Source organism: Pristiophorus japonicus, chromosome 6 (assembly GCF_044704955.1).
Source record: "Pristiophorus japonicus isolate sPriJap1 chromosome 6, sPriJap1.hap1, whole genome shotgun sequence".
Lineage (NCBI taxonomy): Eukaryota > Metazoa > Chordata > Chondrichthyes > Pristiophoridae > Pristiophorus > Pristiophorus japonicus.
The window spans coordinates 146870203-146886973 of record NC_091982.1 but is presented as its reverse complement, the minus strand read 5'-3'; the positions used below and the strand labels follow the sequence as shown (position 1 = coordinate 146886973).

The following is a 16771-nucleotide window of genomic DNA, read 5'->3' as shown; positions in this document are numbered from 1 at the left end:
AACCACGATGACCCTATTCCCCTCTTTGTCTATTACAGTACCCTCAAACCATTTGGGCCCCACAGCGCGATTGAGGACAAATATGGGCTCATTTATTTCTATACATCTCCCCCTTGAATTTCGGTCTTGGTACTCATTTTGGGACTGGCGCTTGCCTTCAACGTTGTCGGTCAGGACTGGGTGAATGAGGGACAACCGAGTTTTGAGTGTTTGTTTCATAAGTAGCTCAGCAGGCAGGACCCCCGTGAGCAAGTGCGGACGGGACCTATAGGCCAGCAGGAGGCGCGATAGGCGGCATTGAAGGGAGGGTCCTTGAATCCGGAGCATGCCTTGTTAATGATTTGGACCGCACGTTCCGCCTGGCCATTGGAGGCCGGCTTGAACGGTGCTGTCCTGACATGGTTGATGCCATTGCCCGACATGAACTCCCGGAATTCATAGCTCGTGAAACATGGGCCAATATCGCTAACAAGTATGTCCGGCAAGCCGTGGGTTGCAAAGATCGCACGTAGACTCACCACAGTGGTGGATGTCGTGCACGAATTCAAAATGATGCACTCGATCCATTTCGAGTACGCATCTGCCACAATGAGAAATATTTTTCCCATGAACGGGCCCACGTAGTCGACATGAATACGTGACCATGGCCTGGTGGGCCAGGGTCACGGGCTGAGCGGGGCCTCTCTGGGGGCATCACCCAGCTAGGCACACGTCGTGCACCTGCGAACATAGTGTTCCAGGTCTGAATCAATTTCCGGCCACCAAACATGTGACCGGGCAATGGCCTTCATCAGCACGATGCCTGGATGCTCGCCGTGGAGTTCCCTGATGAATGTTTCCCTGCCCCTCTGGGGCATGACTACCCGTCTGTCCCATAGTAGGCAGTCAGCTTGGATGGAGAGCTCATCCATCCGTCTGTGAAACGGTCTGACCTCCTCAGGGTGCCCAATCCCCAGTTAGGACACATTTCTTAATCAAGGATAGGAGGGGATCTCTGTCCAGATTTTGATCTGGCGGGCTGTGATGGGGGAGCCTGCGCTGTCAAAGGCATCAACAGCCATGACCATCTCAGCGCTTTGCTCCACTGCCCGCTCAGTGGTGGGCCAGTGGAAGCCTGCTGAGCACGTCAGCGCAATTTTCAGTGCTAGGCCAGTGCCGGATGGAGTAGTCATAAGCAGCCAGCATGAGAGCCCATCGCTGTATGCGAGCTGACGCGTTGGCATTGACGGCCTTGCTGTCTGACAACAGGGATGCTAACGGCTTGTGGTCCGTTTCTAATTCAAACCTCCTGCCAAAAAGGTACTGATACATTTTTTTTTTACACCATAGACACATTCGAGTGCCTCCTTCTCAACCATCCCATATCCCCGTTCTGCTTGAGAGAGCGACCTGGAAGCATAAGCCACAGGTTGGAGTTGGCCCTCAGCATTACTCTGCTGCAACATGCACCCAACCCCATAGAACGATGCATCACATGTCAGAACCAATTTCTTACAGGGGTCGTACAGGGTCAATAACTTATTTGAACAAAGTAGGTTCCGCGCCCGATTGAAAGCCCGTTCTTGACAGTCCCCCCGAAACCAATTACAACCCTTATGCAGGAGCACATGAAGCGGCTCCAACAAGGTGCTTAAGTTCGGCAGAAAGTTGCCGAAATAGTTCAAGAGTCCCAGAAATGAACGCAACTCCGATGAGTTGCCGGGCCTGGCCACTCGTCGAATCGCCTCTGTTTTGGATTCGGTGGGCCGAATCCCATCTGCAGCAACCCTCCTGCCCAAGAACTCAACCTCAGGAGCCAAAAACACACATTTAGACTTCTAGAGTTGCAGGCCTACCCAGTCCAGTCGGCGTAGCACCTCTTCCAGGTTGTGGAGGTGTTCCTCAGTGTCACGACCCATGATGAGGATGTCGTCCTGAAATACGATTGTTCCAGGAATGGATGTGAGCAGGCTTTCCATGTTCCTTTGAAAAATCGCAGCCACTGATCGAATGCCAAATGGGCACCTGTTGTAAATGAACAGTCCCTTGTGCGTAGTGATAGTGGTCAGCAGTTTAGATTTGTCGGCCAGTTCCTGGGTCATGTAGGCTGAAGTGAGATCCAACTTGGTAAACAACTTGCCGCCTGCCAGCGTGGTGAAAAGATCCTCCGCTCTCGGGAGCGGGTATTGGTCTTGTCGCGACACCCGATTGATAGTGGCCCTGTAGTCGCCACAGATCCTGACAGAACCATCCGCTTTTAGGACGGGAACGATGGGGCTCACCCAGTCGCTGAATTCAACGGGTGAGATGATGCCCTCTCTCAGCAAACGGTCCAATTCGCTTTCAATTTTTTCCCGCATCACATAAGGCACCGCTCTGGCTTTGTGGTGCATTGGTCTGGCGTCCGGGGTGATGCGTATCACTACTTTGGTACCTTTGAACTTCCTGACGCCAGGTTCGAATCGTGACTCAAATTGTTGTTGGACTTGTGAGCATGAACTTCGCTCCACAGATGACAATACGTGCACATCCCCCCATTTCCAGTTCATCTCAGCTAACCAGCTTTTCCCCAACAGTGCGGGACCATTGCCCGGGACAATCCAGAGCGGCAGCCAGTTCACTGATCCATTGTGTGTGACCGCCAACATTGCACTGCCTAGTACAGGAATGATTTATTTGGTATACGTCCGTAGTTGTGTCTCAATGCGTTCTAGTTTGGGTCTACTGGCTTTGAGTGGCCATAGCTTTTCAAATTGTTGAATGCTCATGAGTGACTGGCTGGCCCCCGTGTCCAGCTCCATGCGTACAGGGATGCCGTTTAATAAAACCTTCATCATCATTGGTGGTGTTTTGGTATATGAGCTGTGAATGTTTGCCACATGAACCCGCTGAACTTCAGCATCCATTGATTTGCCCCAAGAGTCATCCTGCCTCACAGAACCCTCTTCTGGTCCATCCGCCTCGTAAATTAGCCTGGTTACAGGTTTCCTGCACATTCGAGCTAAATGGCCACTGAGGTTGCAATTTCTGCAGACAAATTATTGAAACCTGCAAGTCCTGGCAAAGTGTTTGTCCCCACACCTCCAGCATGAGCTGAGATTCCCATTGTGAACAAAGGAGCTATGACCCAGCATTCCTCACTGATTGTCCCTTTGACTGCTCTTGAGTACCCTGTTAGTGGGTGTTAATGGCCCCATCCCGGACCGCATTGTCCATTGTGATGGCGTAAATGTCCGTTCAGCCTGCCATTGTCTCTGTTGAAAACCTACTCTGGGGTCTATTGCTGCCTGGGGTGTGTCAAACTGCCCTTGCCTGCCTGCGGGGCTCTGAGTTGCATTTATGATATTGACTCCCTGATCCCCTGCCGCGTTGGAGGCAGAATTGCACGCGTATATTATTTTGATTTCCTCCTCCCCCGCCATGAAAGTCTGAGCCATCATCACCGCCGCTTCCAAAGTCAAGTCCTTGGTCTCAATTAACTTTCGGAAAATCCCCGCATGACCGATGCCCTCAATAAAGTAGTCCCTTAACATCTCCCCACTGCAGGCGTCTGTGAACTTACAGAGGCTGGCCAAACGCCGGAGGTCCGCAACGAAGTCCGTATGCTCAGTCCTTTGCAACGTCGGTGGATATAGAATCTGTGTCGGGCCATATGTATGCTGCTCGCCGGTTTGAGGTGCTCACCGATTAGTTTGCTGAGCTCTTCAAAGGTTTTGTCCGCCGGCTTTTCGGGTGCTAGTAGGTCCTTCATGAGCGTTAGGTCCGCAGCTGGTCAGCAGATGGGCCCTTCGCTTGTCGGCCGCTGCATCTCCCAGCCATTCTTTTGTGACAAAGCTTTGCTGGAGCCTCTCCATGAAATTGTCCCAGTCCTCACCAACACAGTACTGTTCCTTTGTGCTATCGGTGGTCATTCCCGTGGGTCATTGATTCCCATTTCTCGTCGCCAATGTAATGTCCTTACTCAATGGCACAAAACCCACACAAGACACATTCTATGGACAAGGTGACTCTATGACCTGAACCTTTATTCACAGGACCATGAAGTGATGACCTTGTGTGGGACCTCCCTTTATATACCTGGGTGACCAGGTAAGGAATATCTCCCACAAGTTCACCCCCTGTGGTCAAGGTGTGCATTGCTTAAGTATATACAGTATTGCAGTGGTGTTACATGGAGGTTACATACATGACACCACCCACCCGTCCCTCCAACCACCACCTGCCCCACCTGTCTCAGAGACTGTAGATCCCGCATTGGACTCATCAGTCATCTTAGAACTCATGTTAGTGTGAAAGCGAGTCATCCTCGACTCCGAGGGACTGCCTACGAATAAGAAGCACTAACATGCAATGCAACAAACTGTCCATTTATTATTGTAATAATGGCCCAGAAAAAATAACAGTGTCTGAAGGACGCACATGGTTATTAACGTGCAAATCAACCGGCAACTTGTAGCGAGGAAGACATTCTCCGCAAATTGCGAATCGCCACAAGTTGCTCCACCGCCAGCTTCGCGGAAATGCCATCTCACCTTTAATCTCCCCGTGATGTTCATGAAGTTGCAGCATTTGTACATTAATTGTTCATTAAATGTGCCACAGAAAATTAAGTCTTGTAATTAATAGCCTTTTAACGATGTGATATTTGTTAATGGCTGCCAATCAACCTCTCTGAGCCCAGAAAATGAAGAGTTAAAAGTGTGCAGTCTCATTTTATCAGATTGTGAATTGTTTTAGATTTAAAAATGTCAAATTATAAATGTTTACACTTTTTTTTCTTACTTTTCCGTTCTGTCTCTTTTGTCTCTCTCTCTTAATTCAATCTTTCTTTCCCTCTCTCTATTTCTCTTTCTGTATCTGATTTGACATTGAATGCAGCCGCTCTAATTCACTCTCTTTCTCACTCCTTCCTCTGTTTATTTCTCAATCCTTTATTCTCATTGGTTAAGGAGATGCTCTGTTGGTCCTGTGGTTGACCAAGGTCCCAGATGCCCTGTCGCCTTCGCTGCGCCATCATCAGCTCACACTTCAAGTGACTTTGTGCTCATCCAGAACTGGAAGTCGAACAAGCAGTTTGACAATTTAGAGACCGTGGAGGGTCGAGAGAAGTGGTAGTGAGGTAGAGCTGGGTGTCATCAGCGTACATGTGGAAACTGACGCTGTGTTTTCAGATGATGTCGCCAAGGGGCAGCATATAGATAAGAAATAGGAGGGGGCCGAGGATAGATCCTTGGGGGATACTAGAGGTAACAATGCAGGGGTGGGAAGAGAAGCCATTGCAGGTGATTTTCTGGCTACGATTAGATAGGTAAGAATGGAACCAGGCGAGTGTAGTCCCACCCAGCTAGACAATGGTGGAGAGGTGTTGGAGGCGATGGAGTGGTCAACCATGTCAAAGGCTGCAGTCAGGTCCAGAAGGATGAGGAGGAGCAGGAATAGGCGATGCGGTCCTTCGAGCCTGCTCCACCATTCAATAAGATCATGGCTGATCTTCAACCTCAACATTTTCCCGCCCGATCCCCATCTGAATTGATTTCCTAGTCCAAAAACATTTCTATTTCAGCCTAGAATATACTCAATGACTCAGCATCCACAGCCCGAGGGGCAGGAGAATTCCAAAGATTCAAAACCCTCTGAGTGAAGAAATCTCTCCTCATCTCAGTTTTAAATGGTCGACCCCTTATCCTGAGACTGTGCCCACTAGTTCTAGACTCTCCAGCCTGGGGAAACAATCTCTCAGCATCTACCCTGTCAATCCCCTTCAGAATCTTGTATGTTTCAATGAGATCACCTCTCATTCGTCTTGCTGGGGTTTTTTTTAATCCCTGCTGGTTTTGGAGTCACAAACTGGACAAAACTTGTGTTTGGAAGTTGAATAGCATCATAGAAGGGTTACGGTATGGAAGAAGGCTGTTCGGCCCATTGAGCCTATGGCAGCTCTCTGCAAGAGCACCTCAGCTAGTCCCACTCCCCCGTCCTTCCCCGTAGCCCTGCAATTTTTTTCTTTCAGGTACTTATCCAACTCCCTTTTGAAAGCAGTGATTGAATCTGCTTCCACCACCCTTTCAGGCAGTGAATTCCAGATCCTAACTACTGCTGTGTAAAAACGTTTTTCCTTATGTCGCCTTTGGTTTTTTTACCAATCACCTTAAATCTGTGTCCTCTGGTTCTCAACCCTTCCACCAATGGGAACAGCTTCTTTCTATCTACTCTGTCTAGACCCCTCATGATTTTGAACACCTCTATCAAATCTCCTCTCAATCTTCTCTGCTCTAAGGAGAACAACCCCAGCTTCTCCAGTCTATCCACGTAACTGAAGTCCCTCATCGCTGGAATCATTCTTGTAAATCTTTTCTGCTCCCTCTCTAAGGCCTTCACATCCTTCCTAAAGTGCGGTGCCCAGAATTGGAATCAGTACTCCAGTTGGGGCCGAACCAGCATTTTATAAAGGTTTATCATAATTTCCACACTTTTGTGCCCGATTCATGAAGCCCAGGATCCCGTAAGCGATTTGTGCATATATACCCCTTGTTCTATTGCCTCTTCTCTCAGAGGGCCATGAATCTTTGGAATTCTCTGCCCTAGAGAGCTGTTGAGGCTGGGTCATTGAATATATTTAAGGTGGAGATGGTCAGATTTTTAAATGATATGGGAGTCGAGGGTTATGGAGAGCTGGCAGGAAAGTAGAGTTGAGGCCAAGATCAGATCAGCCGTGACCTTACTGAATGGCGAAGCAGGCTCGAGGGGTCAAATGGCCTACTCCTGCTCCTATTTCTTATGTTCTTATGTTATCAAATATTGTTTGATATCGCTCCTGGACGTTTTGCCACATTAAGGGCGCTGTATAAATACAAGTTGTTGTTGTATAAATGTGAATTGTTGTTGTTGTATAAATGGAAGGAGGAGAGCATGCTGGGAGATCTCAGAGATGCCGTAATCGTGACCTTCTTCAAAAAAGGAGACAAGTCCGAGTGAGGTAACTACAGAGGAATCTCCCTGCTATCGGCCACTGGGAAAGTCATTGCAAGAATCCTCCTCAATTGTCTTCTCCCCGTGGCTGAAGAGCTCCAGATTCGCAATGCGCATTCCGTCTACTACGGACATGATCTTCACAGTGCGACAATTACAAGAGAAATGCAGGGAACTGCACTAACCCTTGTACATGGCCTTCTTTGACCTCACAAAGACCTTTGACACTGTCAACCGTGGGAGACTATGGAGCATCCTCCTCCGTTTCGGCTGTCCCCAAAAGTTGTCACCATCCCCCGTCTGCTCCACGATGACATGCAAGCCGTGATCCTGACCAACGGATCCATCACAGACCTATTCCACGGCCGGACCGGGGTCAAGCGTCATTGCGCTAATCCTCTTCGCTATCTTCCTTGCTGCAATGCTCCATCTCACGCTCAACAAGCTCCCCGCTGGAGTGGAACTAAATTATAGAACTAGTGGGAAACTGTTCAACTTTTGCCGCCTCCAGGCTAGATCCAAGGTTGACCCATCCTCTGTCATCGAACTACAGTACATAGACAATGCTTGCGTCTGCGCACACTCAGAGGCCGAACTCCAAGCCATCATCAACACCTTCACCGATGTGTACGAAAGCATGGATCTTTCACTAAACATCCGTAAAACAAAGGTCCTCCACCAACCTCACCCTGCCACACAGTACTGCCGTCCAGTCACCAAAACCAACGGTGCAGCCTTGGGCAACGTGGACCATTTTCTATACCTCGGGAGCCTACTATCAGCAAGGGCAGACATCGATGACGAGGTGCAACACCGCCTCCAGTGTGCCTGCGTAGCCTTCGGTCACCTGAGGAAGAGAGTGTTTGAAGACCAGGCCCTCAAATCTGGCACCAAGCTTATGGTCTACAGGACAATAGTGATACCCGCCCTCCTGTATGGCTCAGAGACGTGGACTATATACAGTAGACAGCTCAAATCACTGGAGAAGTACCACCAGCGCTGCCTCCTCAAGATCCTGCAAATACCCTGGGAGGACAGACGCACCAACATCATTGTTCTCGCTTAGGCCAACATCCCTAGCAGCGAAGCACTGACCACACTCAACCAGTTCCGTTGTGTGGGCCACGTCATCCGCATGCCAGACACGAAACTTCCTAAGCAAACGCTCTACTCGGAACGCTTACACAGCACGCGATCCCCAAGTGGGCAGAAGAAACGTTTAAAGGATACCCTCAAAGCCTCCTTGATAAAGTGCAACATCCTCACCGGCACCTGGGAGTCCCTGGCCCAAGACCACCTAAAATGGAGGAAGAGCATCCGGGAGGGCGCTGAGCACCTCGAGTCTCGTTGCCGAGAGCATGCAGAAATCCAGACGCAGGCAGCGGAAGGAGTGTGCGGCAAACCAGGCTCCCCACCCACCCTTTCCTTCAACCACTGTGTGTCCCACCTGTGACGGAGACTGTAATTCCCGCATTGGACTGTACAGTCACCTGAGAACTCACTTTTAGAGTAGAAGCAAGTCTTCCTCAATTTTAAGGAACTGCCTATGTTGGTAAATGCAAGTTGTTGTATAAATGCAAGTTGTTGTTGTATAATGCAAGTTGTTGTTGTATAAATGCAAGTTGTTGTTGTATACATAGAAACATAGAAAATAGGTGCAGGAGTAGGCCATTCAGCCCTTCGAGCCTGCACACCATTCAATAAGATCATGGCTGATCATTCCTTCAGTACCCCTTTCCTGCTTTCCCTTGATCCCCTTAACCGTAAGGGCCATATCTAACTCCCTCTTGAATATATCCAGTGAACTGGCATCAACAACTCTCTGCGGCAGGGAATTCCACAGGTTAACAACTCTCTGAGTGAAGAAGTTTCTCCTCATCTCAGTCCTAAATGGCCGACCCCTTATCCTAAGACTGTGTCCCCTGGCTCTGGATTTCCCCATCATTGGGAACATTCTACCGCATCTAACCTGTCCAGTCCCGTCAGAATTTTATATGTTTCTATGAGATCCCCTCTCATCCTTCTAAACTCCTGTGTATAAAGGCCAAGTTGATCCAGTCTTTCCTCATATGTCAGTCCAGCCATCCAGGGAATCAGTCTGGTGAACCTTCGCTGCACTCCCTCAATAGAAAGAACATCCTTCCTCAGATTAGGAGACTAAAACTGAACACAATATTCCAGGTGAGGCCTCACTTAAGGCCCTGTACAACTGCAGTAAGACCTCCCTGCTCCTAATACTCAAATTCCCTAGCTATGAAGACCAACATACCATTTGCTGCCTTCACCACCTGCTGTACCTGCATGACAACTTTCAATGACTATTGAACCATGACCCCTAGGTCTCATTACACCTCCCTCTTTCCTAATCTGCCGCCATTCAGATAATATTCTGCCGCTTTGTTTTTGCCCCAAAAGTGGATAACCTCACATTTATCTACATTATACTGCATCTGCCATGCATTTGCCCACTCACCTAACCTGTCCAAGTCACCCTGCAGCCTTTTAGCATCCTCCTCACAGCTCACACCGCCATCCAGTTTAGTGTCATCTGCAAACTTGGAGATATTACACTCAATTCCTTCATCTAAATCATTAATATATATTGTAAAGAGCTGGGGTCCCAGCACTGATCCCTGCCAGTAGTCACTGCCTGCCATTCTGAAAAGGACCTGTTTATCCTGACTCTCTGTTTCCTGTCTGCCAACCAGTTCTCTATCCACGTCAGTACATTACACCCAATACCATGTGCTTTGATTTTGCACACCAATCTCTTGTGTGGGACCTTGTCAAAAGCTTTTGAAAGTCCAAATACACTACATCCACTGGTTCTCCCTTGTCCACTCTACTAGTTACATCCTCAAAATTTTCCAGAAGATTTGTCAGGCATGATTTCCCTTTCATAAATCCATGCTGACTTGGACCGATCCTGCCACTGCTTTCCAAATGCGCTGCTATTACATCTTTAATAATTGATTCCAACCTTTTCCCCACTACTGATGTCAGACTAACTGGTCTATAATTACCCGTTTTCTCTCTCCCTCCTTTTTTAAACAGTGGTGTTACATTAGTTACCCTCCAGTCCATAGGAACTGATCCAGATTCGATAGACCGTTGGAAAATGATCACCAATGCATCCACTATTTCTAGGGCCACTTCCTTAAGTACTCTGGGATGCACACTATCAGGCCCCGGGGATTTATCAGCCTTCAATCCTATCAATTTCCTTAACACAATTTCCCGCTTTATAAGGATATCCTTCAGTTCCTCCTTCTCACTAGACCCTCGGTTCCCTAGTATTTCCGGAAGGTTATTTGTGTCTTCCTTCGTGAAAACAGAACCAAAGTATTTGTTTACTTGGTCCGCCATTTCTTTGTTCCCCATTATAAATTCACCTGAATCTGACTGCAAGGGACCTACGTTTGTTTTCACTAATCTTTTTCTCTTCACATATCTATAGAAGCTTTTATAGTCAGTTTTTATGTTCCCAGCAAGCTTCCATACTCTATTTTCCCCCTCCTAATTAAACCCTTTGTCCTCCTCTGCTGTATTCCAAAATTCTCTCAGTCCTCAGGTATGCTGCTTTTTCTGGCCAATTTATATGCCTCTTCCTTGGATTTAACACTATCCTTAATTTCCCTTGATAGCCACCATTGAGCCACCTTCCCCGTTTTATTTTTACTTCAGACAGGGATGTACAATTGTTGAAGTTCATCCATGTGATCTTTAAATGTTTGCCATTGCCTATCCACCGTCAACTCTTTAAGTATCATTTGCCAGTCTATTCTAGCCAATTCACGTCTCATACCATCGAAATTACCTTGCCCCTAGTTCAGGACCCTAGTCTCTGAATTAACTGTCATTCTCCATCTTAATAAAGAATTCTACCATATTATGGTCACTCTTCGCCAAGGGGCCTTGCACAACAAGATTGTTAATTAGTCCGTTCTCATTACACATCACCTAGTCTAGGATGGCCAGTCCTCTAGTTGGTTCCTCGACATATTGGTCTAGAAAACCATCTCTAATGCACTCCAGGAAATCCTCCTCCACCGCATTGCTACCAGTTTAGTTAGCCAAGTCAATATGTAGATTAAAGTCGCCCTGATAACTGCTGTATCTTTATTGCACGCATCCCTAATTTCTTGTTTGATGCTATCCCCATCCTCACTACTACTGTTTGGTGGTCTTTACACAACTCACACTAGCGTTTTCTGCCCTTTGGTTTTCCGTAGCTCCACCCATACTGATTTCACATCATCCAAGCTTAATGTCCTTCCTTACTATTGCATTAATTTCCTCTTTAACCAGCAACACCACCCCACCTCCTTTTCCTTTCTGTCTATCCTTCCTAAATGTTGAATACACCTGGATAATGAGTTCCCAGCCTTTGTCACCCTGGAGCCATGTGTCCGTGATGCCAATTACATCGTATCCGTTAAGTGCTATCTGCGCAGTTAATTCATCCACCTTATTCCGAACACTCCTCGCATTGAGGCACAGAGCCTTCAGGCTAGTCTTTTTAACACACTTTGCCCCTTTAGGATTTTGCTGTAATGTGACCCTTTTTGCAAGTTGTTGTTGTATAGATGCGAGTTGTTGTTGTATAGTTGCGAGTTGTTGTTGTGCTGGGTTCCCAGCTGAGGCGGGCCCGGAGGCGGGGCCACACGGCAGTCAGAGTGATTGGCAGGCGGCCGTACTGCGGCTGTGCGGAGTGTCGGGGCTGCGGAGGGGAGGGGCAGTCGGCCTGCCCAGGCCGGAATCCCCGCGGTACCCGCCGGGAGTTGGAGTCCCTCCCGCCTGGCGTCGCCGGCTATGGCGGCAGGTCGGCGCGGGCAGGTGGACTCCGAGTCCCGGCGCGCACCGCGGCTTGCGGGTAGGCGCCTGCGCGCTGAGCGGGCAGCAGGCGAGCTGCTGGACCCAAACAGTGAAGGAGCTGACGGACTTTGCGGAGGCTCCAGGCGGCCTGCAGCGGCGGTAATGTCCCACCGGGCCTGCTTATAGAGACTGCGCTCTGATCCTCGCCTTCAGAGACCATTAGTGCTGCCTGACTGGCTCCCATGGAAATGGCTCATATTCGAGACTTCAGTATCCAGGTAGGGGCAGGGGCAGGGGCAGGGGCAGCTGCTGGCATTTTATTGGATGTGGCTGGCCCTGGGATTTTTTTCTCTCTCCTACCCTCTCACCTCAAAAAATACAAATGTCTTCCCTCCCTCCCTCCTTCCCCTTCCATTTCAGTCAAGTTCAACTCAAGTCAACGACACGTCCACGACCCCCCAGCTCGCTGCCACGTACGTGCGTGCTTGGCATCAGGTGCCTGGTGCCAACCGTCCCGGTTGCTGCTTTTTGAAGGGACTCCGACTGGCGCAGCCTGGCGTGCGAGCTGGTATTGCCCATGTGAGCGGTGATCTTACTGAAACGTATAAGGTTCTGAGAGGGCTCGACAGGGTACATAACAGGAGGATGTTTCCCCTCGTGGGGGAATCTCGAACTAGGGGGCATAGTTTCAGATTAAGGGGTCGTCCATTTAAAACTGAGATGAGGAGGAATTTCTTCTCTCGCTGGGTTGTGAATCTTTGGAATTCTCTGCCCCAGAGAACTGTGGAAGCTGGATCATTGAATACATTTAAGGTGGAGATAGACAGATTTTTGAACGATAAGGGAGTCGAGGGTTATGGGGAAGAGGCAGGGAAGTGGAGCTGAGGCCAAAATCAGATCAGCCATGATCTTATTGAATGGCAGAGCAGACTTGAGGGGCCAAATGGTCTATTCCTGCTCCTATTTTTTAAATTCTTCTTCCACCCGCACAGGAAAAAAAGGATGCCTGCCCCTGTTGTGGAACGGGTTTTCACGCCGCTCCATTAGGAATCGACGTGGATAAGAAAGCTTTATGCTTTTTTGACTGAAATGGCCAATACATGCCAGACTGACAAGTTTACACTAATCCTGTGGTAAGAACTGAGGTGTTTTTAATTAGCATGACATAAAGCTAATTGGACAAAGGGTCGTAATGTTGGAAAATGTGAGGTCATGCACTTTGGCAGAAAAAAATCAAAGAGAAAATTATTATTTAAATGGAGAAAGATTGCAAAGTGCTGCAGTACAGTGGGACCTGGGGGTACTTGTGCATGAAACACAAAAGGATAGTACAGCAAGTGATCAGGAAGGCCAATGGAATCTTGGCCTTTATTGCAAAGGGGATGGAGTATAAAAGCAGGGAAGTCTTCCTACAGCTATACAAGGTATTGGTGAGGCCACACCTGGAATACTGTGTGCAGTTTTGGTTTCCATATTTACGAAAGGATATACTTGCTGTGGAGGCAGTTCAGAGAAGGTTCACTAGGTTGATCTTGGGGATGAGTGGGTTGACTTATGAGGAAAGGTTGAGTAGATTGGGCCTCTACTCATTGGAGTTCAGAAGAATGAGAGGTGATCTTATCGAAATGTATAAGATTAAGAGGGGGCTTGACAAGGTGGATGCAGAGAGGATGTTTCCACTGGTGGGGAAGATTAGGACAAGAGGGCATGATCTTAGTTCTAAATGGGTGACCTCTTATCCTGAGATAAGGAGAAATTTCTTCTGAGGGTTGTGAATCTGTGGACATTAAATAAATTTAAGACTGAAATAAACAGCTTCTTAAACGATAAGGGAAGTGGAACTGAGTCCATGATCGGATCAGCCATGATCTTATTGAATGGCGGAGCAGGCTCGAGGAGCCGTATGGCCTACTCCTGCTCCTATTTCTTATGTTCATTCCAACACTTTATAACCGAGGTAGGCATAGCACCAGTGGACATATTTTGGGGATAACTTATCCTACAGGTTTTCGTCGCTGCGTCTCTCTGCCCCCACTCTCCCCCCCCCCCCCCCCCCCCCCCCCCTGCACCCCAGTATGTTTCAATAATATTTGTAACTGAGACCTCTAACAGGTTTAGCTGATCATGATGATGAACCATTCCAGTGGAATAGGTCACTGGACAGGTATGCAGGCCGGTTGCATTCTGCACATGTATCAGCAGCTGGTACCAACATGTTTCTTGTACCTGAGTCTGAATATTGGATGATCTTGCTGTGGATGTGGAAGAGGCTTCTCCTGCGTTGTCTGTCCTGACTACGATCAGCTCTGCTTTCCTGGTGCCATCTCATTTTTTTTCATAATTAGGTATGGAGCCAAGCTTCATAGTGCAAGACAAATTACTGTAGCTGGTCAGTGAATTTCATGTGCTAACTCTGTGATTCTGTAAATCAGTTGGTAAGACACAATACTGGACAATGAACCCTGTCCTGGGCCAACAGCACCAAAATCGAAACATGATCTTGAAAATCCAGCTATGATGGACTGGCCATTTCGTCAGACTGGCTGGTAATGTATACCTAAAGCTGCTTTTACAGGTATTTGAAAGAAGGTAAGCACGGTGAAAATTCTTCAAAGATACTCTGGATGGCACCATGAAGGACTGTAGCATTCACAAGGGAGGCACTTGATTATAAAACTCCATGCATAGCAAGTGACTTGCTAGAGGGGCTTGAAAAGTCTACTTGACCATCTGAAAAACGGCAAAATTAAAAGCATAACTGAATTGCCAAGACCAGCCTCCAATCAATCTATTGAGGGAGGTATGTGGTGGACTTTCATATCGTACTTTGGGCTTGCAAGTCATCTCGGAGCCCATAAGTGTCGCCAATGCCACAACTCCCTTTGAGTAAACAAAACAAACATTAGATCAAGTGCCCCCCGATCTGGGGGACACTACAAACATTTCACAAGGCCCTTTTTTTTTGCCAATGCCACAACAACCGCCACTGGATGCTCCAGTTGTTATTGGTAATGATGAGACAACTGGAAGGGAAGACACCAACAACAAGAACTTGTATTTATATCGCACCTTTAACGCGCTTTACAGGAGTATTATGAGATAAAATTTTACCGCATAAGTAGAAATTAGCGCAGGTGACCAAAAGCTTGGTCAAAGAGTATGTTTTAAGGAGCGTCTTGAAGGAGTAGAGAGGCTGGGAGGTTTAGGCAGGGAATTCCAGAGGTTGGGGTCTAGGCAACAGAAGGCATGACCACCAATGGTTGAGCGATTATAATCAGGGATGCTCAAGAGGGCAGAATTAGAGGAGCGCAGACATCATGGAGGAGGGGTGGGGGATGTTGTGGGGCTGGAGAAGATTACAGAGCTAGGAAGGGGCGAGGCCATGGAGGGATTTGAAAATGATGAGAATTTTGAAATCGAGGTGTTGCTTAACAGAAAGCCAGAGTAGGTCAACGAGAACCGGGCTGATGGATGAGTGGGATTTGGTGCAAGTTAGGACACTGGCACCCGAGTTTTGGATCACCTCCAGTTTACGTAGGGTAGAATGTGGGAGGCCAGCCAGGAGTGCGTTGGAGTAGTCAAGTCTAGAGGTAACAAGGGCATGAATGAGGGCTTCAGCAGCGGATGAACTGAGGCAAGGGTGGAGACAGGCGATGTTACGAAGGTGGAAATAGGCGGTCTTAGTTATGCTGCGGGTATGTGGTCGAAAGCTCATTTCGGGGTCAAATATGACACCAAGGTTGCGAACAGTCTGGTTCAGCCTCAGACAGGAGTGAGGACGATAGGAGATGGGGCCAATCAAGAAATAGTCATTAATTGATGCAACCTTTGGTGTTAAAACCTTGCAGCTTATAGGTCTTGTTGGAACTGGCCTTTGTTGAAACAATCACTGGCATCAGTACCTGGTCTTTATGGATGGACAGAAAGGCACTTATGGTAGCCATCTGCAGACGGGAATCTATGTCAGAGTTGCATACCTATTTAAACATCTGGATTTTTTTCAGGAGTTTGCTCTTGAATTTTTCCTTTGATTATTGTTAGCTCTCTTGGAGCAGTGTTGTCCAATAGAAATCTCTGATTAACCGCAGGTGTGGCTATGGCGACACCGTTTTAGCCATGTGCTAATTTTATTAGAAAACTCTGCACATAATATAGGTGCTTGTATACATTTACTTAACAGATCTCTACCATCAATGCAAAACTTAGCAGTTTTCCTCTTTCACCAAAGTTTGGAATTCTGGCAGTAATTTATCAGGTGCACCCCATCTTAGTGCAGCTTCGAGGTTTTGGACCAGCAGTTGCGAGCGAGTACTCTGACTTCATCAGAGCGACTGCTGAGAATGTTGACTTGCACAAGACGCTGGAGAGCCACTCCAGCTTGCCCTTTTGCAAGCACGTGCCCTGTTGGAGCTGCTCTTCACTGGCTAGGCTTTCGTCTGCTGGCATGGAACAATGGAGCTGGCCATGATGACAGCTGCTCTCTCCATACAATATTGCCGGTGTTTCCATGGAGCTGGAGTCAGCATTTTCATCCTGGCACGCCATTTTAGCAGATGGCCAACAAGCCATGACCAAGGAATTAAAGCACACCATGATCTAAAAAGCACGGGCACACTTTTAGCTTTTATAAGCTTGCCATTTTACCAACAAATCCACAAAAAGGTCAACATTCACATGCCTGTATGCCATGCAAATGAGTATTGAGATCATGCGTCCGACGACTGTGTTTCTTACTCATTTTGTATTTTCTAATCAAAAATACAATTTGTCACATCTGGATTCCCAATTGGCCACATGTGGCTAGTGACCAGGCAGCGGGCGGTCGAGGGAGTCGTTCAGCCCGACTGCCTGCCTCTCTTCGCGCCAGAGTGCCCCTGGGGATGGAGCACGCGGTGTCCACCGGTACGCTCGCGGCCTTCCGCGAGAGGTGGGCGCCGGAGGGACTGGAGTGCATCATCACCCCCCGCAACCAAATTTTAATTTGATTTAAGTTTCCTTTAAAGTTTTA

The 16771-nt window shown here is 48.0% G+C and overlaps 1 protein-coding gene across 4 annotated transcripts in view; it reads left to right on the top strand.

Moving 5' to 3' along the window:
• stk25b (serine/threonine kinase 25b) overlaps positions 1-16771 on the top strand; it is a 290058-nt gene that overhangs the window by 186630 nt on the left and 86657 nt on the right. For 2 of the 4 annotated variants that reach the window (XM_070883282.1, XM_070883281.1), the window contains exon 1: positions 11833-12041. The exons of 1 other annotated variant lie outside the window; for it this stretch is intronic. In XM_070883282.1, coding sequence (XP_070739383.1) covers positions 12006-12041 — 36 coding nt within the window. In that variant the 5' untranslated portion in view covers positions 11833-12005. Of the gene's footprint in view, positions 1-11832; positions 12042-16771 lie in introns of those variants that run through there. One more of the 4 variants, XM_070883283.1, reaches the window with a different exon arrangement.